Below are 27,832 nucleotides of genomic sequence, written 5' to 3' on the forward strand. Positions count from 1 at the left end.
TGACTCAATACATTCATACAAGGTTATACATTCTGGAAAGTGTGTTTAATGGATACAGTCAGAATAGTTTAATGCCTACGTATTTGCTGCTGCTTGTAACTGAACCAAGCAAAAATATTCTTTCCTTTTGGACATTGACAATTGTCCCCAGTTGTACCACAGGACATCCAAAATGGTAAGATGGAGCTATACCCTACGATTAAAAGCTCCTTGGACATTGCCTGATACATTGTGGAGTTGTGACAGTAATATTTTACTATAATTGCTTTCTTAAGATGATGACAGAGTGCTGCAAGTGCAATCATTTTTTTCAGTATGAGTTAAACCAAATACGTGTGATTCAGGCATATTCACTTGACAGAATGCTCTGAATTTACATGATTAGAAAGCTCTTCAGATTAAATGCAATTCATCAAGGCATTTCTCACAACTAAAATACCTGTGTCAGATTGGCCATTTTTCCTTTATGATGGTAGGAGAGTAATCTTACTGAATTCAAGAAAAACCTCTGAACTACCTGCAGATGCCATCATGTAGGTAGGTAAAAAATGTCTCTAATTAGTTCCAGGTGTAAAACTGCATGTGCAAGATTGATGGCTGAGTTGAAGTTCTTACAAAAAAAGGAAAAAAAATCCAAACCAGTACAAAGTAGTACTGCAAACTTCTGAAATAGTCTTTTCCAGAAAATCAGGCTCTGCAAATCTACTGAATCTCATAAAATTTTAGTCAAAATATTAATAAGAAAAAATGCTTAGCAAAGAGTGTTAGAAGGTTCTCTATCGTTGCAGTATTGTTCAGAAAGATTACATATAGCAGTATGCAGCAGGTTTTCTGGAATGTTGCCATAAAACATAGTTATGTGGTCTCAAGATATCGATAGCCACTTACAAACTGTTCTCTTACACTAGTTTCAGGCTCCTTGCAGAAATACTGGTATTAATCCACATATGCACAGGTAGTGCGTTACTTACAATGGCTGCTGGTAACCATGTAAATGCAGCACAACTGTTGCAACCAGTAAGAACTTGCATTAATTTTTAAAAAAAGCTGTTGTGCTGTGCAACAACTCAGATGTTTCAACATTTTTGAGGTCCTGATTCTGCAGAAAACTTACTGGAGAGAAACTATGAGTTTGGTACAGCTTTGTCCAGAGAACATTATGATAGAGTGCAAGAGTGGAGTCAAAAACTATCAGGTTCAACCTCGATAAAAGAAGGTGGATCATCTTTTTTTGTTGCATTTACTTTGCTATGTGAGCACAAAGCAAAAAATAGATCTGCTTTAACTACGCTTGGTTGGATGAGCGTTGCTGAGATTGTGATGATCACTGGTTCATTATTGGATACTGTGCTGTTCTTTTGACTCATGAAAGACTTAAGAATCTCTGTTAGTGTTTAGTGACTTTATATAAAGAGTATATGAGCAAAATAAATAGAAAGAAAACCTTTAAAATAAGCAATGCCCCAGAAGATGACATTGTTAACAAAATTGGTTTTTCTGCATGTTACAGATTAAATTTAATTTTCTTAGATAACTTGGCTGTAGCAGTATGGTGAGATTAGCATAATCACCAAACATATGCATATACTTTATGCTAAATTTGATTTAGCAGTTATTGGTAAAAATAAAATTAATTGAAATAGAGGGTTGTTGGTTTTTTTTCAAATGAACTGCAGCTTGGAGCACAAACTAAAGCCAAAATTAAATTTTGACTTCTTGTGTCATATGGCTATACTATTTCACAGTTTACTTTTTTAATCCATTAAGAGTTTGAATTACAGCAAGGATTGGTTTGTTGATGTTCAGGTTTTTAATTTGGAATCTACCTTTCATTTAACCATTTGAATTGATAACCCTCTAATCTTAGACCATTATATTTTGGTTTGCTAGACTGAAGAATTTAGCATCTTCTCCCTGAGCTTGGATGGTATGTGGTTTTGATGTTTTGAGATACGTACACACATAATATACACATGTGGAATTACTTCAGTTTCTTTTAAATAGCCTGCATAACAAAGTCTTGCACTAGTAACTTTTATGGTTTTTGAAGGGAATCAATACTTCACATGTTATTATTTCTTTGATTTTTCAATTTGGAATTGCACATGAGAAATCTGAGCATCTAACAATTTTTCTTAAAAATAATTTGAAAGTAATCTCTGAGAATTTTTATTCAGTGGATACCTCACATGCTGTATAGTTGTTTTTACTTGAAATCTGATGGAAAAAACTGAAATGGTTTGTTCATTTAGACTAGACTAATTCTGTAATTTTATCTTCGATTTGAACACTAGAATCAGGCTTCAAAATCTGCTTTCGCAATAACATTGTAGTTTATCTTTCTGATAACATTTGTCTCAGTTAACTCATCTAAATATTCAGAGACAGCAGGTACTGAAATTTTTTTTTTTATGAGTATGTTAATATTTTTAGGAAGTTACCCAATTCTAATTAAGACTAGGAAACTGAATTAACCCAGTTTTAAAGAGATCAGGCAATGAGAGAGCTCTGCTTTGACTTAAACAGGTCCCTTTACAGTTTAAAATGTATTTTGCAAAAAGATTTTGTAGATGCTTCCTCCACAGCCAATGTGATTTCTGCCAAACTTAGCAAGGAAAATTATTTCTGTTCATTTCTTGTGCTGAATTGCTCTGTAGATGTTCAGCCACTCTAGGACTTCATGGATAAAATAAAGAGCTTGCTGTTAAGGTTTCCATGCAGGCACACAGATTCTTCATATTCACAGCTTGCAACTCTTTCTTTTCTAAATCTTCTAGTCCATCAGCTGATTCATGATTGAGGGACCTATGCTACAGGTACGCTTTGGCCAGCCTTTACTTAGGGGCCCTAAGACCAAATATTGCAAAGCCTACTTGCAGGGATTAATGGCTCTGTCTGGTGTCCTAGGAGCTTTGCTTGAGGTAAAAGCACTAAATGAACCATGAAAATATCTGATACAAATATTACTGGGGGGGAAACCAGACAAGGCTGAGGCAGACGGACCTGTTTCAGACCTGAAGGAGAAGTCAGTCCTGCCTGGAGATAAGGCAACGGTCAAGATAACTCCCGAGGCCTTTTCCAGATAAATTTTCTATTTTCCGTTATTCTGTTAGGGTTTGAGGGGGAAGGTAAAACTTCAGTCAAAAGGATGTCTCCTGCCAGAGACACTCCCAGTTACGTCAAAATCTGTTGTTTACATTGGGAACTGACTGATCTTGTGTGATTGTACCCCACTTCCCTTTTTCTTAGTTCCCAACATTTTTACTATCTGTCCAAAGCCTAAGGATTTCGTATTGCAATCTAAATAAATGTAATGTAATTATTGGCTAATTAACTTTAAGGGAATACTTTATTGGTATGGAATGCTTAATGCTACATGTTGACTGTGCATCTAACGTAGCAGTCTTACTTCTAGGCTAACACATCTATTTCTGAGAATGATAAGACATGACTCCTAATTGTATCCCTTTCAAGCACTTATCATTTATTAAATTTTGCTGCATTCAGTGACCACGTTGGTTATCTGGAAGCACAATGATTCTGGGGCTGTGCATTGTCAGGTCACTAATCTCCATCCTGCGCTCAGCCTTTCAGCCACACGAGGATGACTCACTCCCTGCAAACCTCCTGTTGCTTAGTAGCTGTTCGTAATGTGAAAGAGTTGGGCGAGTAGCAGTGAGGTAAGAGGAAAAGGGCTGGGAGGCAGTGTGTTCCTGGCCGCCCAAAAGGAATTTGTGAATGAGGGTATTATTTGACCTTCTAATTGGTGAGGAATGTTTCTGTTTCCGCACAGATACAAGGTGCATGAATTTACATGCCGTGCCCCTTTCTGTTCTCTGTAGGATCTAGGAAAGTTAGTCATGCTGGTGGGCCCTTATTGTATGCGTTTATTTATTTACCACTCTGGTGCCACTTTCTCTTTTAATAGTATCTCTTTGTTACCTAGGGAACTGGTTACAGCCCTGCACATTTCTTCCTGTTTGGTGCGTCATCGTGCTCCCGTATGCCATACACAAGGTTCCCGACAGTGCCTGAAGAACTGTATGTCTGAAACCTGTTGTGCCAGGCCTGCGTTACAGCACTGGCACCAGCGTGATGACTCAACTAGGAAAGGATACAGGAGCCAAAGAGGAAGGGGAGGGGGGGGGGGGAAGAAAGAAATTAAAAAAAAGCAATAGCTCTATCAATGCATTGAATCTTGTTGTAGGTAGGCTGAATTTGGGGTGGACAGGTGGATTTAATTCCCAGTGTTTAGCTGGGATAGCTGTAGAAAGTTATTTAGCTTTTTTAATAGAAAAACCCTGCACTAATAATATTTCCTTCTAAACTAAAGTATGTGTTTGTATCCCAGTCACAATAGCAGGAGGTAATACTTTGCCCTTCAAGGGATGTAACACAGATGGAAGACTGAGAGCGCTTGCAGAATAGCTTTGAGGGCAGGAAACATTAGCTATGGGAATGCTTCAGTGATCTGGCTTTTTCTTTGTTAATATAAACAGGACTTTATGGTTGATTTTAAATGGATTGCTTTGTCCAAATATGATTCTCACCAATTTCTTCTTTTCACTTGAATAACATGGACAGATCAAATTTTGATTAAGTCTTTGACTTTTAAAGCATAGCAGGTTTAAATTTCAAACATTTCTCTTCAGTCCTAATGACTTTGTTGTTTTCAAAAAGGAGATGAGGAAAAAGTGGTTACTTTTGAAGTATTGTAAAAATAATTGACTTCCAAGTTTCAGATGAATGCTAAGCACAATAGCAATACGCACTCGGTAGACATGGAGGAGAATGTTTCCATTTATCTAGCGAGCCCCAAGGGCTGCTTATAATGATGCAACTCACAACAGATTCTCAGGAAAGCGTCTAAGCAATTTAATAAATAGCAAAAGACAGTCTCTTGAGTGTAACAAGACTAAAAGATAAAACAAAGATAAACTGGTCTTTACTGAATTAGTAGAAGTTTATGGATTTATTTGGGGAAAAAAACACAAAATCGAAGTTCAGTTTCTGGACTGTAGCAATTTGCAAGTGTACAGGTGTGCGCAATGTTGATTTAAATACCTCAACTAAATTAGAAAATCAGATGCCATATCTCAGCCTCAGCATTGATCTACAGAGTATGTCTGTAAGCTTCTGAAATCACACTAAGGGTTCTGGAAATGTGATTTAAACATAGGTCTTTCCGTAAAGTAGAGACAGTCATTAAAAATTTTTGAGGAAAAGACAGATGGTAAGATAAAGATGGGAGCACTGTCTAAGGGGAAACTATGAGGTATGCTCAATGATTGCATCAGGATAGGGAGTTTGAAGAGTTTAGGAGAGATGGCTGTGATGACATAGACAAATGTTATTTTACATGATTAAAGTGCTCAAAACATGTTTCAATATAGTTTGTATAATTTTGTATTAGGCAGTATTTAATGAATTCGCATTAGTTTCCCAAGTGCTGTATTTGGCAAAGTAGTCTTCAAGAGTTTCTTTTAAAAGTTCTTGAAACTTCTGGTTTTGTTTGATTTCAAAATGTTTTGGGATTTTGGATTTTTTTCATTCAATGAGAGTATGAAATGAGAAGTTGCCTTTTATTACTTTATTTGATTGGTTAACTGGAATCTAGTTTCCTTGATGGATGTTGAAACTGGGAGAAAATATTTTGCATATGAATCATAATGATGTGGGACGGTGGAGCACCTGTGATAAGGGCATGGTCACTTGCAGGCAGTAGCTGTGTTTCATGGAAGCTTTTCAAGAACTGAACATGACACTTCGTGAGAAATAAGGATGAAAGTTTGGCTTTCTGTACAGTTATTTTTGCTGTTCTCTCTTTAACACGTGTACATACTGTGTGACTGCTGTTTAAGTAATGAATAGGTGGGATAAAATGTTCACTGTAGTTCTCTTGGCCAAGTAGTTAGAGAAGATTTAAGCTTAATAAGCCTCCTGATAATTAAGTTTAAATATAGGTAAGGGTGATAATTATCCTATAAAATTCAGTTGTGATGAAACCACCAATGAATAGATGTATATAGCAAGGCTACAAGACCATTTCACTACTGATGGAAATGTGGCTTTCAGCTGGTTTCTTGTTGCTGGGACTTTTCTAAACAAACAAATAAATAAATAAATCATGTTAATATCTGATTTCCTTCTGAAGTGCAACAAGAATGCTGGAAAGTGAATTACAGGCAAATGGAAATCCCCCAAGCCTCCTAGGTTTTCATTTGGGTTTCTCAAAAGACAGGTACAGAAAACCTCTTTGATCCAAAAAATGTTACTTAAAAGCAGGGAGAGCACATCAATTCAATCCTGCCGCTCCTTTGAGAGTCTTCCTTGCTCCTCTGTATCAGAGTTAACTTTTAACTGACTGCAACCAGCAACAAATTACAGCAGTTTCTTCTGCACCCGTACATGAGTCAGTGAGTAGGGGATGGCTGAGTCAAACTCTGCCCTCCCACTCCCTGCCCAGCTGTTGCCTGTTTACTCTTTTGGGTTTAGCCCATGATCCTGGAAGCCTACACAGAAAGAAGCTGGACATAGTGGACGCTCTTACTCCTCCGCATGAGAAATATAGGTGAAGTCTAACCACAACATACCACGTGAGCATGAACTTGAAGTACGTCATCTCCTGTTCAGAAGTAGGACTTGGGACCTTAGTTAAAGCTGACCATTTCCACTGAACTGTGTCCTTAGTGATTGCTCTAAATGTCAGAAGCAGAGGTTTGTGAATCTGAAATACGTACCCGACCAGGTTGTTCAACATCATTGGCCTGTTCAAATGTGCTCTGGCTTTAGAGTCCTGAATTTTTGAAACATTTCTCTAGCAACATATTTGGTATTTACATATATTTCTCCTATAGTTTCCAAGACAGATTGTGTTTCTTCTTTTTCTTCCAATACGGAGAGGAAAATGACAGCAATGATACTGACTGCATTTTCAGTGTTTGTATTGATGTATTCTTGAGCTGTTTCAAACATATCTTACTAAGGCACTGCGTGAAGTTTTATTCTGTTGGGCTTCCTCCCTCCCACAGCCTGGTGTGCTTTGGTGATTTTCTGCTTTAATCCAGTGTTGTTTCAGTTGGCGACTGTTTTTTTCTCTCCCTAATTTCAGGTCAGTAACTTAGAATAGGAAAAATAAATGCTTTGTGTTATCCAGGATTTGATTTCTCTGCTGAATCTCTTTTTTGTGTGTTTTTATTTATTTATTTACTTTTATGCCCCGTGGAAGCACTCTCCTATTTATAAACTAAAATTCCTTTAATTAAGTTTTCTAGGGAGAAAAATGCAACTCTTCCTGTAATGGTCAGTCTTTGTGTTATTTTTCCAGATGTGTAAAGTAACTTCCAAATGTGTAAGACAGAGTTGTAGTAACTGGAGAAAGGCTGCTACCAATGCACCTTGCAACGTCAAGAGCTGTCAGGGTTGGATTTGAAGATGACATCAGCTCAAATAGGCTGATTAAGATAAAAACATACGGGACTGATGGAGCATAAGGAACTTTTTTAAAGTGAAATTCTGGTATTTTCTTGTAATGGTATGTACATCAACCTACACCTTTGAATTTATTTGAAATTGGCAACCCATGCTGAGTGCTAGATTTAATCTGTATTCAACTAACTTGAAATAGTGACCATTCTGTGACAAAATCAGATCACAGAATTGATCTTTGTGCCAGTTTGATTGCTGTTAGTCCACATCGTAACCCAGACACTCAAAGTTAATAGATTGAGAAATGTCAAAAAAAACCCCAAACAACCCTCAAAACACCCCAGCAGCTTGTATTCTTTCAGTTAATGAAGATAAATTACTGTAAGAGCCTGAAACCTGCTAATTCTGAAATTTTGTAAGAAGCAACAGAAGGTAGTCAACACTACCTAGGAAGCAGAGATAATACTTTCTTTTTAAAACTGACTTGAAGTGCAATACAGTGTTTTGGTATTTTTCTGTGTAGACATTGCACTGAAGATATTTTTTTAGTTATTAACTGCCACGACTATTTCACATGACAGGTTTACAACATTTTTTTACTAAACTGTAATTTTTATCCAAAACCAGCCTGATGCAAATTAAGAATTTAAACAAAAACAAATTAGAAAACAATAAATTGCATTTCCCTTTTTTTCACAACAGTGTTAATGCCAATATAAACATGAAGAGAAAGATTTTATAACTGCTTACGCTTGTATTTACTTTCATCCTCTAATTAAAATAAACCTCATTTAGTAGAAAGATTGCAGTTAGTTTCAAATCAGCAACTAGTAAGAATTAACCCTTTTCTAAGAAAAAAACCACCAACATGGGACTAAAATTAGCTGAAGTCACTGGTCAGTCTGATGAAATGACCTCAAAAGGAGATTATTTACTTTAGAGTTATTTAAGTGTTTCAGTTCTCTGTGTTTAAGTATATTGATTTGCTGTCACTGTAGTTGCAAAAAAAAAAAAAAAAAAAAAAAATCAGAAGTTACCCAGATCTGTAGCTAGTGTAATGCAGAGGTTTGTTAGGGGCAGCATCCGCTGCTGCTATGAGCAGGGCAGCAGAGATTCCACATGCAGCGAGGTGCTGTGGGCTGCCCCACCAGCTAACCAGCTCCCTTGGGTGCTCAGTAATACGGGGGTTTTCCTTCCCTCCTGCAGTTGTTCCCAGAGTGACCTAATTTGCTGCTCTGCTCCTCTGGGAAGAGATGAGGAACCCTCATCACTGCCGCTGCTTTTGGAGAGGCAAGTGCTATGGTGCAAAAATTAAAACCCGTATCATCTGGTGTTAGAGCTCAGATTTGGTTAGTGTGGTCTGGGTCAACACAATTCCTAGCTGTGATGTAAGTAGCAGACTGAGCTTTTTTAAGTGGATCAGGTATGTTAAGGTTATAATGGTAACTGTCTACTTGGTTGTCTGCTTTGTTAGTTCCATATGTTTTTGTTAAACCTTTCTTCTGTCCAGTTAAATGTGGAGATGAGACTGGTCAACTGGGATCTAAATACACAATAGAATGAGTATGTACATGCAGGTACGTTTTGGATAGGTGATCACTTAACACTAGCATATGTTAGATGATTGACTTCTAGAGCATAGTTCTAAGTTCTTAATCTGTGAATATAAAATGCGTACGCTAACGCCCGGAGTCATCTAACCCTTCATCCTCCAAGCAAATCCATGGAGTACTCTGCAAAGTGGGGTCAGTGGTGAACACAGGAATCAATATCCCTGCGTTGTGTTGACTTGATCTTACACCGCAGCCTTTGCAAAAGATGACAGCAAGGGGAAAGAAGGACCTAAAAAAATCTGTAGTGTTGATATTTCAGAAAAGGAATCCTGCCTCGTGTTCCTTTTCTGACTAACAGAAACCCTGCCTGAGTCACTGCAACTGGTTGTTGTGAAGAGTACAATTTAGAGAAATTACAGAAATAATGCAACTCTTTCTGGCAAATTCTTATGTTTGTCACAAAAATAATTTGGCTGAACTAATTGGCTTGATTTAGAATTCAGGTGCTTTAGGCCTTGTAAGTAATACTTATTTGGCTTGAATAGAAGATAGTGGAGAAGATAAATCAGTCAGTCATTACTAGCATAAAAAACGATGATCAGATTAAAGATGATGTCTTAAGGTTCCTGTATTTTTCCTCTGTGTGCATATTTAGCACCAGATGGTTAATGCAGCCATAATAAACTGGTGGGAATATTTAATTAAATGTGTTCCCAGGACATTAAATGTAGGGTATTATTCTTTGGCTGATGATCAGAGTAAATATTTTGTAATAAGGGTGAGTCCTCGCAGAATATTGCTAGTAGTATATGAAAATCACATTTGGGAACAGAAATGTGTTCAAAGCAGAACTTTCTTTACAAAATTAAGACATCTGAAATGCTAATTCCTTTTATATTTTTTCTACCACGAATTCACTATTACTCATTACTACCCAATTATTACAAACGGCATGAGAAATCATTTTAAAATTGATAGTAGTAGAACAGAATGAGCCTAAATTAAAGTCTGTAGCCATTTAATTGGCAATAGTCACGTTTTTACTGAATACTGGCAGGCTCGGATCGAATGCTGGAAAGCACCGTGCAGAAGATCTGTTAAAGCGGTGATAGTTCCCTGGTACTGAAGGAAGCCTGTTTGCTCTTATTGGGAGTTAATTCTGCTCCCTCAGTGAAATCTCAGAAGACTGAAAACATCTTTCTATAGTCTGAAAACCACTCCCCCCAAGTAGGCAAATGTCCACTAGCCCAGCAGTGATACTCTTTTTGTCAGTAACGTAATTATCTTTTCACCCTAATTATTATAAAATCATTACTTTCTTTACTGTCATAGAGGAGCCAATTTTTTCCCCAATGAAAGTGACATTAGTAGAACGAAACCAAGGATAATCTTGTTAAAACTTAACTAACTTATAATAGGTTAGTTAATAACTGGAGAGGGGAAGATCAGCTAGAAATCTGAAATGCGTACAATTAGTGGGCAACTGAATTGAAAAGCAAATTACCTTACTGAGTGCATCTGTCTCAGAACTGGGTAGGTCATGCTCTCTAGCCAGGGTTTTCTTTTGAAGAGGTTCTCTCACTTTACAGGCAGAGAATATAATTATCTACTTGTAAGAAGGCTGAGAACCTAGTTCTGAAGGCCACTCAATTTTATGGGGACATTGGAAGGAAGTCATCTTTTCTCTGAAGCTCTCCTGACACAGTAAGTGTGTGGTTTTGAAAGAGTAACAGGATCTGCTGTTTGACACTATCCCATTTCACTATGGGGAAAAGCAAAAATTTGGGTAGGAGGTGTTGGGATGGATGGCTAATGTCTCTTGATTTCTAGATGTACACATCTATATGTTCCCAAACAGAAACATCATTGTCCACACACAACTGTGTTTAGGCCTGTACTATTGCTAAGTTTGTACACTTACGCACAGAAGTCTGGAAGGCCCAGAACTTTAAGGAATTTAGATATCAAAGGTACCAATTTCTTTGAGAAATAGCATGTAAACAGGCTAGCACACAGTTTTAGCCTGGCCTCTTTAGTTAGACTGGATTTTGTTAGGACTGTGTCAAACTGCCTATAGCCAGACTGATTGTTAAGAAAGCTTTTGTGCTACTTTAAACTGACTTTCTAACAGAAATAAAATCCTATGTGGTAGAATCCAATTAACAGGAAACTGGAAACTAGCAAATCCCTCCAGAAAGCAGACGACTCTACGTGTTATCAGTAAAAGTCCCCCTTTGCAAATTAGCAGTAGAAACATTGTTTTAGCTATTACTGTATAGGTATAAACGATGCAAGTTCAAAACTAACAGCAAACCCCCAGTGCTATAAAGCTCCTTTATTTCCTTAGAGATCCTCTCTGCCTCAAAGTTTTCAGATGCGTCTAAATCCACATTTATTTGTGAGAGAAGAACACTCTCAGCACCAGGGATAATGTGAAAGTGGTTTGTTTCTACAGATACTGTTAGGTCCAGAATCTTCCCTGACATCCATAGTCACCAAAGTAGTATATGAGTTTGCATTTTTAGCTAATTTTAATAATTGTTTTAGAGTTAAATCCCAAGAGTATAAAGGTATGGAAGTGTTCTAATTTATTCTATAATTAAATAAAATTTTGTGATGGTAGGGGTTTTTCTAATGCCTTTGGAACCACAGACTGTCAAACCTCACTTAAGCAGCGAAGCCCAAATAGGTAGCGTAAGGGTCCAAATGAAAGAACAGTGTCTTAAATGTACATGTTTGGTTACAACAGTAGATATTTACTACATAAATATTTACCTGGACAGTAAAAAAATGAAGGGGAAGAGAGGCAGTGCAATTTTATGTTATATTAGAACAACAGGGAAAGGGTTTGAGGAAAGAGGAATCAAACTGGGATTTGTAGAAAATTGCCTCCTTCATTTCACTGTTTATAGAGATCATTAGTCAAATCTGCTGCTGCATTGATGCACTTTCACTTTCCCCTCCCCTGAGCTTTGCCAGCTGATACCAGCTAAAGCTGTCTGATGTAATTCTCACTTTCTTCATGCTGTAACCTTTAACTGTGTGTTTCTCGCTATTTAAGTCTGAGGGTTAGAAAATAACTCCTGCTATTAGAAATAGGTTGTGAGCTTTGATTTGGAGTCAGTAGCTGAAGAAAAGGGGAGCAGAAGGTTGGCAATGAAGAGGCCTGGGCTGCTTTGCCACAGGCTTTCTGTGCCACTGAGCAAGTCACTTAATCTCTCTGTACCTGTTGCCCAGCCATATGCTGGGATAATAGCTTTTCCTTAGCTTATTGCAGTATTGTCAGGATAAAGACTTTGAAGGGATTAGGTCCTGTAGCTGGAGGCTTTAAAGAACACTTTGGATGGATAAAACAAGCTGCTGAAAGCAGCTATTGAAGCCCTAATGTAAACTGTACCAAAGTCGCAGTGGTGGCCTGGCATCCTCCTGGTATTCACATGTGCATCTCCCTTCCCTAGCCTGACTAACACGAGGTACGTGTCAGGCAGCTTCCCAAAACATTAGATACATAGTCATCCTTAATGTTCTTTCAGCCAGTGCTGCAAAGGAAACAGTAACACTGGATCTCTCTAATTCTCTCTTAATTAGAGTTGCAGCTCCCTTTAACTGTCAGAGCTAAGTAGATTGCTTCCAAAACAATCCAGTTGAGATGAAAAATCTTTTAGTCATGATTTTGACCTACCAGTTTCAGGCTCAGCAAGTAACCAGAACAACTGAGGACATCTGAGTCAGCTGAGACCATTTTACTAAATTACTAGGACAGTCCCCAAATGTTTCTTTCTAGGTGGCTGCATACATACACAGATCTAGCACCTGCTTGCAATCAGCCAGATTGCTCATGTGCTAACTGAAACAAAATCTGATATGGTGGGGAGTGAGGATGTCACCAATGTTATATGAAGAATGGCCTAACTACTGAGACTCTAAAGGTGTGGTACAGTTGTCCTGAAGTAAGTGTACTCATCACTTTCCCAGAGTGTACCCCAGTGCTCTGATATTGCAGCGTGGCTGCTATTTAGGAAGAGTTGCTAGGGTTTTATAACCTTTTTCACGACCGATAATGGAGCTTTGTTCCCCTTCAAAATTAATTTGACTTGTTCTTAGGGGTGAAGATTCTCAGCATCAATGGTAACTTTTTTCTTTTTCCTATTAACAAAATAAAAACAAATAAAAAAAGTACAGGTACACAAGTCTGATGGCTAGAGGCCTAGTGATGGAGTTTTTATATTGATTTTGCAGTCTTTTGTAGCTCACCAAAATCTTGCCAGACTGTGAGAAATTGGACTTTAAAGTTATGTTGCTTCATGTATTTCAAAAGAAGGCCTTTCTAATATAGTGCTAATGTTTTGCATGACTTTCTTTGAATAATGCTTCTGAGAAATTGTAAGCTGATATGACGTAGTGCAGAGGCAATAATAGAAGAATTATGTAAATGTAAGTTGGACTTCCATTCTAGCATTTTTGCACCAAGATGTTCCAGAGAATACTGGTGCTTTCCAGTGATGTAGGTCTTCAATTCTCTTTACTAGAAAACTTATGTTCAAAGACAAACTCTTAACAGATGCCTTGTGGCACTGGAGTCATGTTAGCTCACAGAGGTACTGCCTTCTGCCCAGCCAGGATGCTTTCTGTAGAGCTCAGACATGGGGTAGGGCTGAGCCGGAAGTATGGAGACCCCTCTGTCCTGTTCTGAAGTGCCTTGGGAGGCTGGAAGGGGGAGAGGTGATGCAGGTATCTTAGCGCTTGTTTTGGATATTACACGCTGCCTAATGACAAGAAAGGGCTCGTGCCTTGTTAACCTGCAAGAGCTGCTGGTGGCATTAAAGTCATGTGCTTAAGGACTGACTTCCTAGAGCCTCTCTGGGAACCTGTGCAGTCCCCTCTGTAGCAGGTGCTGCATCTCTTCTGGCGAGCGCTCTGCTTGTGGCAGCTCATTGCTCTGACCCGTGAGGCCATCAGCAAGGCAGCTGCTGTTGCTGTGTAAAGAAAGCGCAACTGCAGAGACAAAAGGTTTTGAGAGAGTAGCGCTGCACTGCAGGCAGCAACCAGCTCTGGTTACTTTTATATTAGATTTTATTTAATTAATTAAGATGGGTGTGTTAATTACAAGCTTGCTGTACCTTGCCATAAAGATTGCCATTTCTCTTTGGTAGTTACAGTAACTCCTGCTGGATGGTCAGGGCAGCTGTAAAAACAGTCATTCTTCCCATCCATTCCCTCCTCACACAGGGAGCAGAGAAGCCCCAGGAAACACAGTTGAAATCAAATTAGATGGCAGCAAGGATGCTTGAAGAGAGCAAACTGGGAAGTATCTACTTTATGCCAGATCATTTTAAGGACAGTTTGGGAGGTGCAAAGAAAAAAAAAAAAAAAAAAGAGGAAAATTACTGGGCAGAAAAGGTATATTGCAGAGCACTGACCTTCTGAGTTAGCACATAGCTTTGACCAGGAATACTGCTGCACTTAGAAGTGATACTTACTAACGAAAACATGTGGCCAGGAAAAACACTTCTCACCTGCTTCCCTTCTGTAGTGTCTGGGATGCTAACAGTACATAGCTCAAGTGGGGGAGCTCTGTTGAGGTTTGTAGTAGCGCACAGTGTGACACAATGTTTCCACAGAAAAAATTCTGTTCGTGTTGACTGGGAAAAAGAGTATTTTGTTTCCTGACTGCAAAGAAATTTTACAATTTCAGTTTTAGCTCAGTTGTTGTACCAGGAACTCCTTCTGAAGTTGTTAATGCTCTAGGGAGATCTTGTTTTGCTTTGAGTCTGGAGTGATATTTTGATCCTTTGTGACAACAGCGTAAACTCAGAATAAATCCTGTTGGGATTCTAGCTCATGGCCCTTCAGTGAAGTAATTCCATTGCAGGTGGCAGCATCACCTGGTCTTTTATGTAATCAGTAGTGGCTGTGAGGTCCTCAAAGGATGAGCAATTTGTGTATTGCCCAAGTTCTTTCCTTTTAACTAAAATTTGATAATGACATTTCACCCACAGTTGAAAAACAAAACAAAACAGAAGGGTAAGATAGAGCAGTGCTCCGGGTCTGCGAACAGCTGCTCCATCACTGGAGTCTGTGAGGGTCAGTGTTATCTGTAGGGATCTCAGCCCACAGGCAATACTGTCAGACTGAATTTTGCAGCTTAAGGTACTTTCAGGGAATTCACTTTAGTGCCCCTAGGCGGTTTGACAATGTATTAATGAGCCCATAATTCCAGCAGTATTAATCAGACCCCAGGATGTAAAAGGGAGTGATTCACAGAGAAACACTGTGTTCTTTCAGTCTGTCACTGTGGGAAGGCATTGGTAATGCGTGAGTAGGATTGGTGATATTTTTCAGTTTACATGCTTAGGGATTTCCTCTGCAGCTTCAGGAAGGGGTTTATTTCTCTGCAGGAAGAAGTGACAGGGGTCCTTTGAAAGGAAAGTTAAAGTTTCACAGGTTAAAGTATGGGTGTGAAGAACGACTGGCTAAGGTTGAGGGATACTGGTTCAGGCCAGCAGGGCGACTTGTTTGCGCAAGCTTGTGCACTGAGACAGACTGAATTTGTTGTTGGATTTTTAAGAAACTTTTGTTTTGTCTTTTGTTTTAGAGCAAGCTGGGGAAAGCCAGTGTTGATGCTTAAGAGAAGAGCTAATGTGCAGGAGATCAGGACTCTTTTCACAGCATTGGTGCAAATATTCATCCAGGGTCTATAGCAGATGTTTGACCCTGGCCAGCTGCTCTGGTCGGCCATTTGGTGGCCATCAGTGGGGTGGTTAAGCATTGCTGAATACCTGAGATGACAAACCCTGTGCTGTGTGCAGTTCTCACCCCCATATCCTCCTCCATTTCTTTCTCTTCTCCTTTTGTTTATCTTTACTCGGTTAACTTCCAGCCAAACTCCAAGAAGCGGGGAGTGTGTCACTCAGCACACAAGAGGAAGGTAGCGTCACAGCCCTGGCTCCTATAGCATCCCCACAAAATACCCAGAGCAGTCTGCTTCCTTAGTAGGACATAAACTTTGCCCTGCTAGTCAGGCCTGAGATTGATCAGTTTTACTATTGGCCTAATTTAGGGTAGATAACTGGAATTGCTTGCTGTTTAAAAAGGCAGCAAGGGAGGGAAAGAGTTAATATGGTTCTATCAAAAAACAGCATGAAAACTAATTGCAGAATGGGAGGGAGTGGGACACTAGGATTGTGATTCAGGAATGGAAGATGTGGATTTGAGACAATGGAAAACTCCTTTTAAGAGACAGGTACTTTTGACTTGTTCCAGAAAGGAAGTAGTGAACAAATAAGGATGGTTTCAGTCACTTCTTATGTTCTCTGGTTTTGATCTAGGTCTGCTCCAGTTCCTACCCAAGGTCCCCCCAGTGCTGGGGCTGCAGGGCCATCTCCTGCTACCAATGTGTCAAGCAACAAACGGCTGCAGCAGACACAAGCCCAGGTGGATGAAGTAAGTGGCTCCAAGTGATTTGTTGCTCACCACAAAAGTGTTGATGTGTTGGGTCTTTTGTTTTGGTATTTTTGCTCCCAAGTGATCCAGCAGCTCCTGCTCATCTGAAGGTAGCGGATCTAGGAAACAAGGCTTACCAAAGGATAGCATTTATGAGGTGGCAGATGGTACAAGAGAGATTCTGGGTATAAATGTCTTCACATCAGTAACACTTCTGCAGAATAAACATGGGCATTAGTGCCAGTTCAGGAATTCATCCTAATCAGTCAGGTTAGGAGGAAATGTCGTAGTGGAACCAACTCTTTTAACATGTTCTCTGCATTTCTAAAGGTTAGACACTGATCTTGCAGGCTGTTTCACGGGGACAGACCATTGGCTTCTCATAGATAGATTCGAGCCATGAGAATTGCACGCTGAGGGCTGTGTTCAGTAGCCAGAGCTCTATTGATTATCATCATAATTTATCCCCAAAGAAAGGCACCCACACATGATGTCATAGCAGCAGCATCAATAAATCCACACTCCTTTCATTGGTCTTGTTCCAGCTTGGATTCTTAAATTCTTGTAACATACAGACTACTCTGCCACCTCAGCTGTAATGCCAGTGTCCGTCTAACTGCTGCGATAATGGGAGTAAGCGGGCATGCCACTGTTCATGGGTGTAGTCCCTGAGCACACTGGCAGTACAGTAGCAGCTGCAGCGTCCTTGCACATCTGCTGTGCAGATTTGTGTGCTGGGTATTTATGTATAGTTTTGCTAACCCCCTACAAAGACTTAAGTAACTAGTTGCTTACTGTCCTTGAGGGTGTGCCCAGGCTTGTGTGATTCTTTAATGCCAATTCAATAAAATACACATAGGAAATAGCTATTTACATGCATGAAGACCGCTCTTTTCAAAAGCTCCAGGAATACTTTAAAAATAGTGGAGAAGACCTCACAAAATCAAACTCAAATGCATTTTTTAAGATGAATTAAATACACCTGTCAAATCGAGATTTGTCTTTTTGAGAACTTTTTCTTTGCTGAAGATCTGAAATGAGTCTTTCTGGCCTCCCCATTGCTGATGCTTGGAGCTGATCACAAGAACATCCTCTGGCTGCAGAAATGTCTGCAGAAATTTCTAGGCTGAGTTCTCTCATTACCACTGATTTTCACATCACACTAACTTCATTGACGTTAGTGGAGTGTCTCTTGCAGTGGGGAAAGGAATATTACATTTCAGCTTTTATCTTGGGTCAGAACAATGAAATAAACTTATTGTCCTGAACATATTACATCATGATGGTGCTGTAATTGTTTATGTGAGCTACAGCAAAAGTAATTCTCCCTAGAAGATGAAAAATAATTGCTAGTTATTGTCTAAAATGAGCAATGCAGGTCAGATACATAGGGCTCTTTGAGCAGATCAATGGAGATGGCTCCAGTGAGGCTAGTGAACCCCCACTTTATGTTTAAGATACTCTGTATTCTGAGACTTTTCATCAAGCCTATGCAAGTTTATCATTCTGTGAAGCATGATGGTGTAATTTTTGCAGAAACCCTTACCAGTTTGAGGGGAAAGCCAGTAGCTCTTGGATTTAAGATTTATGTGGGTGATAATCAGGATCCAAGTTTTTTTCACCTCCTGTTTGAGGGGGAGGCTGAGGTTGGTATGGGTTTGAGAGGATAGCACATGGTCAGCGGATCCTTGTTTACCAGGGAAATCACAGTACGAGAATAGCCATGGGAGAAAAACACCACTGGTCTTTCAGCACGGTGAAGCCACTTGGGTGAAAGTGGTTTCTAGCACCTAAGGATTTGATCTGTTAAGCATTGCTTTGACCTTCCCACAAGCATTACTTCGTCCTTCCGACTAGATCTTTGGTTGTTTTTCTTCCATGTCTTACGGGAAATCTGTAGGTGGCACCAAACACCGCAGCACAGCACCACGGTCCCCTGGCTGCTCTGCTCCCAGCGCTGCTCTGCACAGCACTTCAGCCTCAAACCCGAACCTCGGCCACACCATCACCGCTTTGCTTCCCAGACAATTTTTGGTCTGAGTAAAACAACTTCACTTAGTATTTTGCTATACAATACAATATTATTTTTAATATTTTAATATTTATATTTTTAATACTATGTCAATGCTGATGTAGTATTTCAGCTATATCCATGTTGGGTTTTCCCCTCTGACTTCTCTAGGCATGCTAGAGCTTATTTCCTAAGGCCCAGATTTTGGGTTTAGTCTAGACAAACATTGATTTCTTTGAAAGAAATGCACTCTTATCAGGACAAGTGTTGACTGCAGTCAGGTTAAATTCAATAAATAGTTCTGGGGAAAAAGTGAGAGAATGGGTAGGAAATGTTGCAGTATTTTGTTTCAGCATTTTCAAACAGTTTCAAATTTTCACTATGAAACATTGTACCAAGACAAAATTCAGCTAAATAAACCTTTTGTTTTAATTGTTCAGCTAGTATTTATTTATGTAATATGAATTTAAATGCTTGGAAGGTTTTTAGTTTGGAAAAGCAACCAAGAAAATTTGGGTTGCCAAAACATTTGATTTTGTTTTAGGTTTGGTAAACAAATAAAACAAATCTTTTGAGTTTTGGAACACTATTTAGCCTTCTGCCAGATTTAACCTTATGCTAGTCCTTTCAAAGATTCGTTCATTACCAGTTTCACCTCACTGTGTTTAAATACTGTATTTTTGTAATAACTCTTTTTGCAGGCTGTAGTTAAATTACATTAAATACAAATAACATGGACTTCCTTATTACAGAGTATGAGAAGTAACAGACCATATTCACTGCTAGTATAAGTGGACACAACTTTACTGAGATTGGTGTACTGTTCAATTTTTACATTAGTGATGAATTTGAACAGGATTTCTATTTAGAGGTACTGGCTTGCTAGAAGAGGATTTTTTGCCTAATGCAATGTGTAAAATATACGCACGAATGGGCCTTACCTCTTGTGTAACGCTTTTTCACTGAGGCTGTGCAATGGAGTGGCATGAGCCCCCTGCTACACTTTCTCAGGTAAAATTTTCTCCTCCTCCACTTACAAGCAGAACTTTAAACTATGGCTGGGAAGTCATCTTGTCCAAGAAAGATCTGCAGAATAAGTAAATTCCTTGGTCAGGAAATACGTGCAGTTCCCTTTAGAATGGCCTTTACCTAGCCAATTTCTCTAGTTCAAGTAAGGAAGTTATAGTAAATGTATAAGAAAAATAATGGCTTGGTCTTAGTAATGACTGGACGAATGTCAACCAAATTGTAGTATAGAAGTACTGGTCTCCATTTTTTTGTATCTATAGTAAGTAGCTAGTTGTAGGCTAGAAGAAATCAAAAGCTTTAATGTAACTAATGATGGTATTTCGTAATGTCCCTTTTTCCCTTTAAGGGCATCTAAGCACAGTATAGCTATGTTCATCTTGTTCTTATTGTGTCTGTTTCCATAGGCATGGGTTTTTGAGGCACTGGCCGGGTAATTGCTACCACATACCAAAATGGCAAATGGCTGGTTTCAGTATGATATGTGATATTCCAGAGTGTGAACGTATGGGTGGCCTTCACCTTTCCTGTGTGTGTCATCTAACGTGAGGTTGTACCTTTGCAGGTGGTAGACATCATGAGGATGAACGTGGACAAGGTGCTAGAAAGAGACCAGAAGCTATCAGAGCTTGACAACCGGGCAGATGCATTGCAAGCAGGTGCCTCACAGTTTGAAACCAGTGCAGCCAAACTGAAAAGAAAATACTGGTGGAAAAATTGCAAGGTAAGGGTTATAAATTCTTGTTAAGAATCGCTTCATGGCACACATTACTTTCACTTGCATTTAATGGGACTTTGCTTGCAGGATGGCATCTGCAAGAGGTATCTTCTTGTCAAGGGGAGAAAGAGATGCCTTGCCCTCTAGGTTCCAGGATAATAAGTCAAGCAACTATGATATTTACCAGAATCTGTTCTTTAGATAATTTCTGCAGTACATAAAACGTAGATACAAATTTTGATGCTTCAGTCAGTGCCTGCAGATAGGATTGGGATAGCATTCCGTGTTAACTAATGTCAGTTCCCTGGGTGAATCACAAAACCTGAACAGGTGTAGTGAATATTAGTAGTGGGAGAAAATAAGCTTTTTCCTTGTGGGAGATCATCAGCCTCTGGACCTTTCTTTAGGATGGTAAGCTACCAAAAAAAATCTTGGTTTCACAGACCGCTGTGAGAAGTGAGGAAGTTATGGTAGCTTTTAAAGAGGGGCAGATTAGGATAGAGGAGGACTTCAATCCACCAGCTTTCTCCTCTTCTGTCTTCAGTCTTATTCTTCTCCACAAGCAGATGGAACCTTGCTCTCCTTTGCTTTTTCAGACCTCCTCCAAGATTGTCTTTTCTGGACCCAGAAACTTCATCTCCTCTCATGCATAAAAGACCACATATCCTTGCTTCTTTCTACTTGTGCACCACCACCATGAACACTATACTAAAAGTTCAGCTCCATTTCCATTTCTCTTCAATACCATCTTTGCTGTTGCCCATTCATGTCCACCCAAATAAAACCACCTGCTCCCAAAGGAGAATCCCACATATATCCCTCACCAGTTTGTTGCCTGCTTTGCCTCTTCAGTTTGCAGTGCCATGAAATGTAAAGCAAGGCAAAAATATTCTGGGTAAACTACATATACAAACACTTCAGAAATAAGTGGATGTAGGTTAGAATCTCAACCGAGCAGTTCCTCTGTGCCTCTTCTAGCTGTTGCCCGGTTGCTTTGCCTGACAGTGCAGGAAGCAGGGCTTTTGGGAGCTACAGACACAGATTTTGAGTTCGGTTCATGCACGCTGACTGCAGGTACCACAGCAACCTACACAACATTAGACTTTCAGACCTACTCTCATTCTCCTTTCCTCATTGTCCCTTCCTGCTTTACCCTGGCAAACAGAATTGCCCTGTTCTTCCTCTGGCTCCCAAACCATGGAAGGAGGGGGAAAAATAAATATATCTCCTGCAAGCCCGTGGCTGGCTCTGTCCTCCAACATATGTTGGGAGGAATGACGTGTCCACGTTTGTTGTTTTTCAGTCTTTCCATTCTCACTGGGGTAGTGATAGGAATTGGACCAACATCTCTGGTGGCCTCATTAGCATTCAGCAGGTCTCATGTGGGGGCCTCTACCCCACACAACTCTGTACTGGTATGGACTGTGCACAGCTGGCTCTGATGTATCTGTTCCTGTGGGAACAGACTTCAACTTTGCAATGAGCTATTTCCAGGCTAACATGTTAGAAACCGTGCTGGCTAGCATGGGCTACGTAGCTCTCTCAACAGCACAGGTTCACAAAGCCAGCACAAGTAGCTGCTAGGCATTAGACATCCCCAGCTGCCTCTCCCCTTACTATGGGAACGTGGTGAAAAGTGATTAAGTCACTCCAGTATAAAGTGGTACATGGCCATGTGTGAATCCAGCCACTTCAATCACCTCTGGAAGCTGTTTTACTTTGGAAGTTTACTTTTTCTTTGCTTTACTGCTGGAAATGGGTGAGGCCATCTTAGCTGATGGGCAAGAACTTGCTGGCTTTGACAAGAGGTTTGACAAGCCCATTGCAGGTTGTCAGCCGTTCCTAAAACTGACACTAAATCTGGGGCCTTAACATGTCTGTTCAGTGAGTCTTTGCAAGGACTAACAGTGCAAGAAATAAGCCACTAAGTAAAAGCAAAAAAAAGGGGGGTTAATGTCTTTCATGTGAAAACCTGACTTTCTCTTTTTTTTTTCTCATAACTTTCTTTTTATAGATGATGATCATCCTTGGTGTAGTATGCGCAGTCATTCTCATTATAATTATAAGTGAGTAATTATTTTTTTCTTTTGTTTCTGATCTCAATAGCTCTGTGACTTATAAAGTGCTGATATATTAGAAAAACAAAAAAAAAAGGCTGTAAAATATTTCAACTGATTAATTTGTGAAATTCCCCTTCTAGTGTCATGCTGTTATAGTGAGAATTACTGCAAACTCTCTTGACACTTCTATAGGTAGATTTGTTGACATTTAATGTATTTCACATTAGCACATTACATAACTTTCCCTAGGATTAAAGAATTCTCCCTTTTCATATTTATATAAATTTTTGTGCAGTCTAATATATCTTCCTTTCATTGCAACCAGTGCCACAGTCCTGGTGTTTTCTAGTGAGAACAGCAATGCCTGCATTACCTTATGCCTATAAAAAGAGGGTGAAGGCCCACATGCAAATGGACATCCAGTTAATTTTTTAAAAGCATGTAGATGCCCTCTTCCCACCAAATCAGCTGGAATTTGAGATGGTGCTTCTGAAAATCCCTTTGCATCCTGAATCCCTAAATATTGTTAAAAGATGGCCCAAAGTCTTACTGATTCTTGTCTCAAAAGATCATCTCATTCCAAACATTTCTTACAGAAAAGACAGCATATGAATGAATAATAGCAGTCCTGCTGGTTGGGAGCCAGGGATCTTGTAATGACAGGAACTGAACATTTTATTTATGTAACCTCTGTGTTAACAACAGCCATTATGTGACATAACTGTAACATGGCATTAACTGCTGAAAGGGAGATTTCTTGAGTTAGACAATCCCGCTAGTAACCCAGAAGAGATTCACCAGGAAGCTAGACAGTAGATGTGAATTAATTCCCAGCTCTCAAATTACATGCCTTGCATTTGGCATGTTTCCATTTTCCTCTGTTGCTTCTGTAAAGAAGGCTTACAGAATCACCTGTAAACATGACTAAATGGATTGAGATATACATGCGGCAGTTTATTAGTCTTATGAATGCTGGCACCAGAGTGACCCAGAATAATTCTAGGGTTTCGTAACACTGATACGGCAAGAGTGGGAAATGGCTAGATATTAATTAACTATATTAACTGGCTTCAAGGGAAAGATGGGCCTTTGTTCTGCAGTCTAGGGCAGCAGCCTGGGAAGACAGATGTGCAGCCATTGAACTGATTGCTGTGTATATATGCATCATTGAGCATTATGTGTATCTTAACATGAAAGTAAAAAAGCAGATAAGATAGCTTATAATTTCTCCTTAGAAGTTAATTCTGAAATTGTATATATTATATAATATATTCAAAACAATGAAACACTGTTTCCCTCCTGGTTTTAAATGCTGAGAGCCTGTACTGGTAAGTTTAGAAAAAAACATAGCAGGTTTGACATGGCTCAGGTTGGGTTTAGGGTATTTAACCACAAACTGAGTGTCACATCATCAAACCGAGGTCATGGCTCACCACAGTGAGATCTAGTGCAAATTTAGTGAGATTTAAATGTGTCTGGATCTTATATTATTTTTTCAGTCTATTTGATCCTTCTGTAACACTGCCTAAAGGTTGCAGCTTCAGGAAGGACCTTGTGTATTGAACTCGAGGATATATTTATTTACAGTAGCTCTGAAGTATATGTATAAATTCTGTTGACATCAAGCGTCCACGTGCTGTCACAGACAAGGCCTGCATGGCTTCTCCAGTTGCTGATTTGAATGGGAACAAGGTCGTATCCTCTATGCAGGGCTGGCTACAGATGCAGATAAATTGGGTTGTTCCCTACAGCAACAAGCTGCTATGGGTGCTGAAATGGCCCATGCCAGGCTATCATCCTGCTAGTGGGGCCCTGGAAAAGCAGGCTGCCTTCCTGCTGAAGGAAGAGTTAAAACACGTAGGACTGCAGGTATTGCTGGAGCTGGGGATAGTGGCTAACACCACTATCAGCCCTTGCCCTTTCCATCTTTTGAGCTGCAGTCTCCCCTGTTTTCCACTCCGGTTTCCCCCTCCGAACTCCTTTTGACACAGGAGGAGCATCACCATTCCAGCTAGGAAGGCATACCTTGTGCAAGACATGTCACACTCTTTCAGCAAAGATGTGTGAAAGGTGTTTGCCATTCTCTGACAGCACATGCTTCTGTGAGATAAAAATGCAATGGTAACTCTGTAATAACTGTTGGTTTATGTATTTTTTTTCTCCCCTCCACCTTCTGCTTCCTTTCCCAGTTTATTTCTCCACTTGAAAAAGCAAAGAAGGAAGACTTGGCACAACTTTGTTCATATCAACCAACAATATCAGTGTTCCTTTGTTGAACTCCGCTTTTTAATTCCCAGTGTTTTGGGATTTTTGCTTGTAATAATCCATAAGCATTCAGTGTGGTGTGTTTTGGAATTCTGTTGTTTCCACAAGAAACTGTACCAGCTAAATACTGCCAAGTAGTTCCATACACTGTCTTATCACTGTGTCTTAAAATATGTACGCACTGACCTTCAGAAACTGTAGTATATGAAAAGTATCCTAAACATCTGAGAATCAGAGAACGCAGTTATGGGGAAACTCTTGCTTAAAGGGACACTGTCAGGTGGATTGGACCCAAACCTAAGGTTGCAGCAAACATTAGGACCAAAATTCTCAATCTGAGCACCTAAAGTTAGATGGCAAATCCACTATCAGATCTAACTTTTTGAGGTAGTAGCTGCTACTCCCATCGAAGAAAGCGGTACCTACAAGTATTCATGTAATACACCTTAATTCAACTTAGCCAACAAAACACAGATTTTTTGAGATTAGTTGTAGTATCTGAGTCTAAAAATATTGCCTGCAGAAAATAAATAGGATTATAATTCTTTATGGATTTAAATTTTTCCTTATGAGGTGTTCTGTACAACCAGGATGGCGCGGTATGAAAGCCTGAAAGAAACTGTATGACAACCAAAAAAGCATTAGCTAGCACAATCTTGAAAAAGCCAAGTGAAATGCAAAAATGGTAATACAAGCATCATAAGTAACCAAGATACAGACTCTTGCTAAAACTCAATGCCTGTTTGTCAGATTTCATGGATCTCTCTTGAATGCCAATCCCCAATACTTATGGCCCTAACTTAAAGCACATGAACAACTTTGATGATGTCTGTGGCTTCCCAACACAATTGTAGGAAGCTACTTCTGCATCATTTTGCAGAAATGGTCCCCACTGTGAGGATCGTTTAAAAATAGGAAGAAGCAGGTATGGGTAAATAGAGGGAACAGTGGAGAGAGGCTGAGAAAGGGAAGGGTGCCTAGCAAAGCTTTCCTGGAGTAGAGGAAGGCAGAGAAACACTGTTCCAAAGTGGTGGCATTAAAATGCTTTTAAAAAATTTAATTTGTGTATGTGCGTGTGTATAGTTCATAAACTATAGTGTAGTCTTTGTAAAGTGTTCAGCTGAGATATTTTTCATACTCAACTAGTTTAACATTTGATGTAATTAAGAGAATTTATGTATTGTGGTTTGAGAGAAAGTTCTTGTACGCTGTTGTTGTATCGTTTCTCCCAAATGTTAAATTCCTTGGTTTTTCTTATTTAAACATTGAATAGTTTAATCATAGTTAACCAATCTAAAAATGAATTATCAAATTTTGAGTCAGGAAATTCTGAAAGTGTCTTCGTAGTATAACTCCTTCAGGATTTCTAAGAAGAATTCACAGAATTAAAAAAAAAAACACATTTTTTTTTTGTTTGCAATTTCATTAGGGCATGGAAATGGTGATAATAGTAGTGTAAATATTCCCACTGTGGAGCATCTCTCTTGATATGGTTTTAGATGAAAAAAACAGAGACCCAGACCAGTTTGTTGCAATGGATGTATATATAAATTGTGTTTAAGTAGAATTTTGCAGAGACAATAAGCAATGATCATTTGAAAGGTTCCACTTGCATTTCCCCCCCTATTTATTTCTTTATATTCACATGTACTGTTTCATTATCATTAAGTAGTAAGTGGCCACAGTCTTAATGAACTTATCTTTCAAAGTTACTAATGTGCTACTGAACTCCCCATTATGCCCTGTTCACTTCAGTCCTTCAGCTGAGTGGGTACATAAACAGTTCTTAAATCCTCACGGGCCAGACACAAAACTCTGCTGTCATAATGGGCCCGACTCCACGAGGTGCCACAACCGAATGCTCTGTATAACTGAGCCTTTGCTGGAAGAGGAATGAGCCATCCAACTTCAGGACCCTTTTTAAACTGCTAAGATATCTGGCTAGCTGACATGAAAGAATTATCTCCTAAGAGTGAGACCCTGCCACCCATACCCGTGTTGAGCATGGCTTGATCCTCGCTGGGCTTTTCTGCAGGAATGCTGAAAGGACTCAGGAAATGAAGACAGCTTTCACTGGAGATGGTACAGTCAGTAAGGTTATACGCTGATACAGATCAGATCTAGAACAGATCTACAGTGTAGATAGTGCCTTCTGCTATGAGAGTCTGAACTGACTACTTCACTTTGAACAACTGCAAACACACAGCAGTTTGAGTCCTTTAGCTACAAAGATGCAAAGCTTCCAGATGAAACTGCTGTAAGGATGCAAAGCTTACATCCTCCTAGCTAACATATCTCAAGCAAGTTAATAAAGTTGGGAGAGTGGAGAAGAGAAACTGCTGGTTGTGGAAGCGTACTCATTCTCTCTCAAAACAGTAACTAGTGGGGAATACTGCTAACATAATAGTGAGAATTTGCAAGGAAGAGTTTAGTCAAGAAACCTAGCCTCTAGTGGGTAGCCAAATGTTTGTGAAGAGACAATTTCCTCCCTGTGTAATGAAATATGCTAAATTAATGTGTTTAACTCTCAAGTTGTTTGCATAGAGTGTGTTTGTGAATGCTCAATGTTTGCTAGTTGTGCTGTGCTGGTTGGTTGCAATTGGCAAGATAAGCCATGTAACATTTTTAATTCAGCTGGGGAAGCATGAACAAATATGTCCTTCCCTGATGCACAGACCCAGAGTTGAACTGCTCCTGCAGAAGGTTAATTCTTCTGCAAGGAGCACATGGTAATACAGGACTGTGCAGGATCATCGATTGTGCAACATCATCACATATAGGTAGACTGAGGATGATCTATATAAACACAGTTGGAGATCTTATTTGTGTTGAAGCCAAGATCGATTGTTTTCCATTCACTGCCTCTACATTTAAAATGTCCATGTAGTTACAACTGCCTACTTGTAATAGTAAATTTCCCATGAAAAGGTTAACTCATTCTTGTTTATTTAGCAATGTTTAAAGATTCAGTTACTGGATAGGGTTTCAACTACTACTCTTCATCACTAGCTACTGCCTAGGCTTTTACCTGGGGCTGCTGAAAAGGCACAGAAGGGCTGCAGGTCCAGCAAACCCTTGGGGAACTGCAAGGCTGATTGCTTTCTGACTGATATCCTGGGGACAGAATGGAAGAAGAGATTTCAGTATCTTTAGCTAGAGTTAGACATTGTTTGAGGCTTGCATATTCTATCCTTGTAAGAAGCGCTTACTCTTTTTCTGCTTTCTGGGCTCCAGCTGTGCAGCTGGGATGCTAGCATGGCATGCCATTCAGGAACAGCATCGCTGAAATGGGATTGTTAGGAGCTGGTCTGTGCTCATACCACGGCTG

At 39.5% G+C, this 27,832-nt stretch overlaps 1 protein-coding gene across 1 annotated transcript in view; it reads left to right on the top strand.

The window, feature by feature from the left end:
• Positions 1-27,132, top strand: part of VAMP2 (vesicle associated membrane protein 2) — a 48,482-nt gene extending 21,350 nt beyond the window's left edge. Inside the window, exons 2-5 of the mRNA XM_080409498.1 lie at positions 16,310-16,424; positions 20,027-20,185; positions 22,194-22,245; positions 24,429-27,132. Of these exons, the coding sequence (XP_080265624.1) occupies positions 16,310-16,424; positions 20,027-20,185; positions 22,194-22,245; positions 24,429-24,445 (343 nt within the window). The 3' untranslated portion in view covers positions 24,446-27,132. The remainder of the gene's footprint in view (positions 1-16,309; positions 16,425-20,026; positions 20,186-22,193; positions 22,246-24,428) is intronic.
• The last annotated feature ends 700 nt before the right edge of the window (positions 27,133-27,832 follow it).

This window comes from Falco punctatus (assembly GCF_963210335.1).
Source record: "Falco punctatus genome assembly, chromosome: 13".
NCBI lineage: Eukaryota > Metazoa > Chordata > Aves > Falconiformes > Falconidae > Falco > Falco punctatus.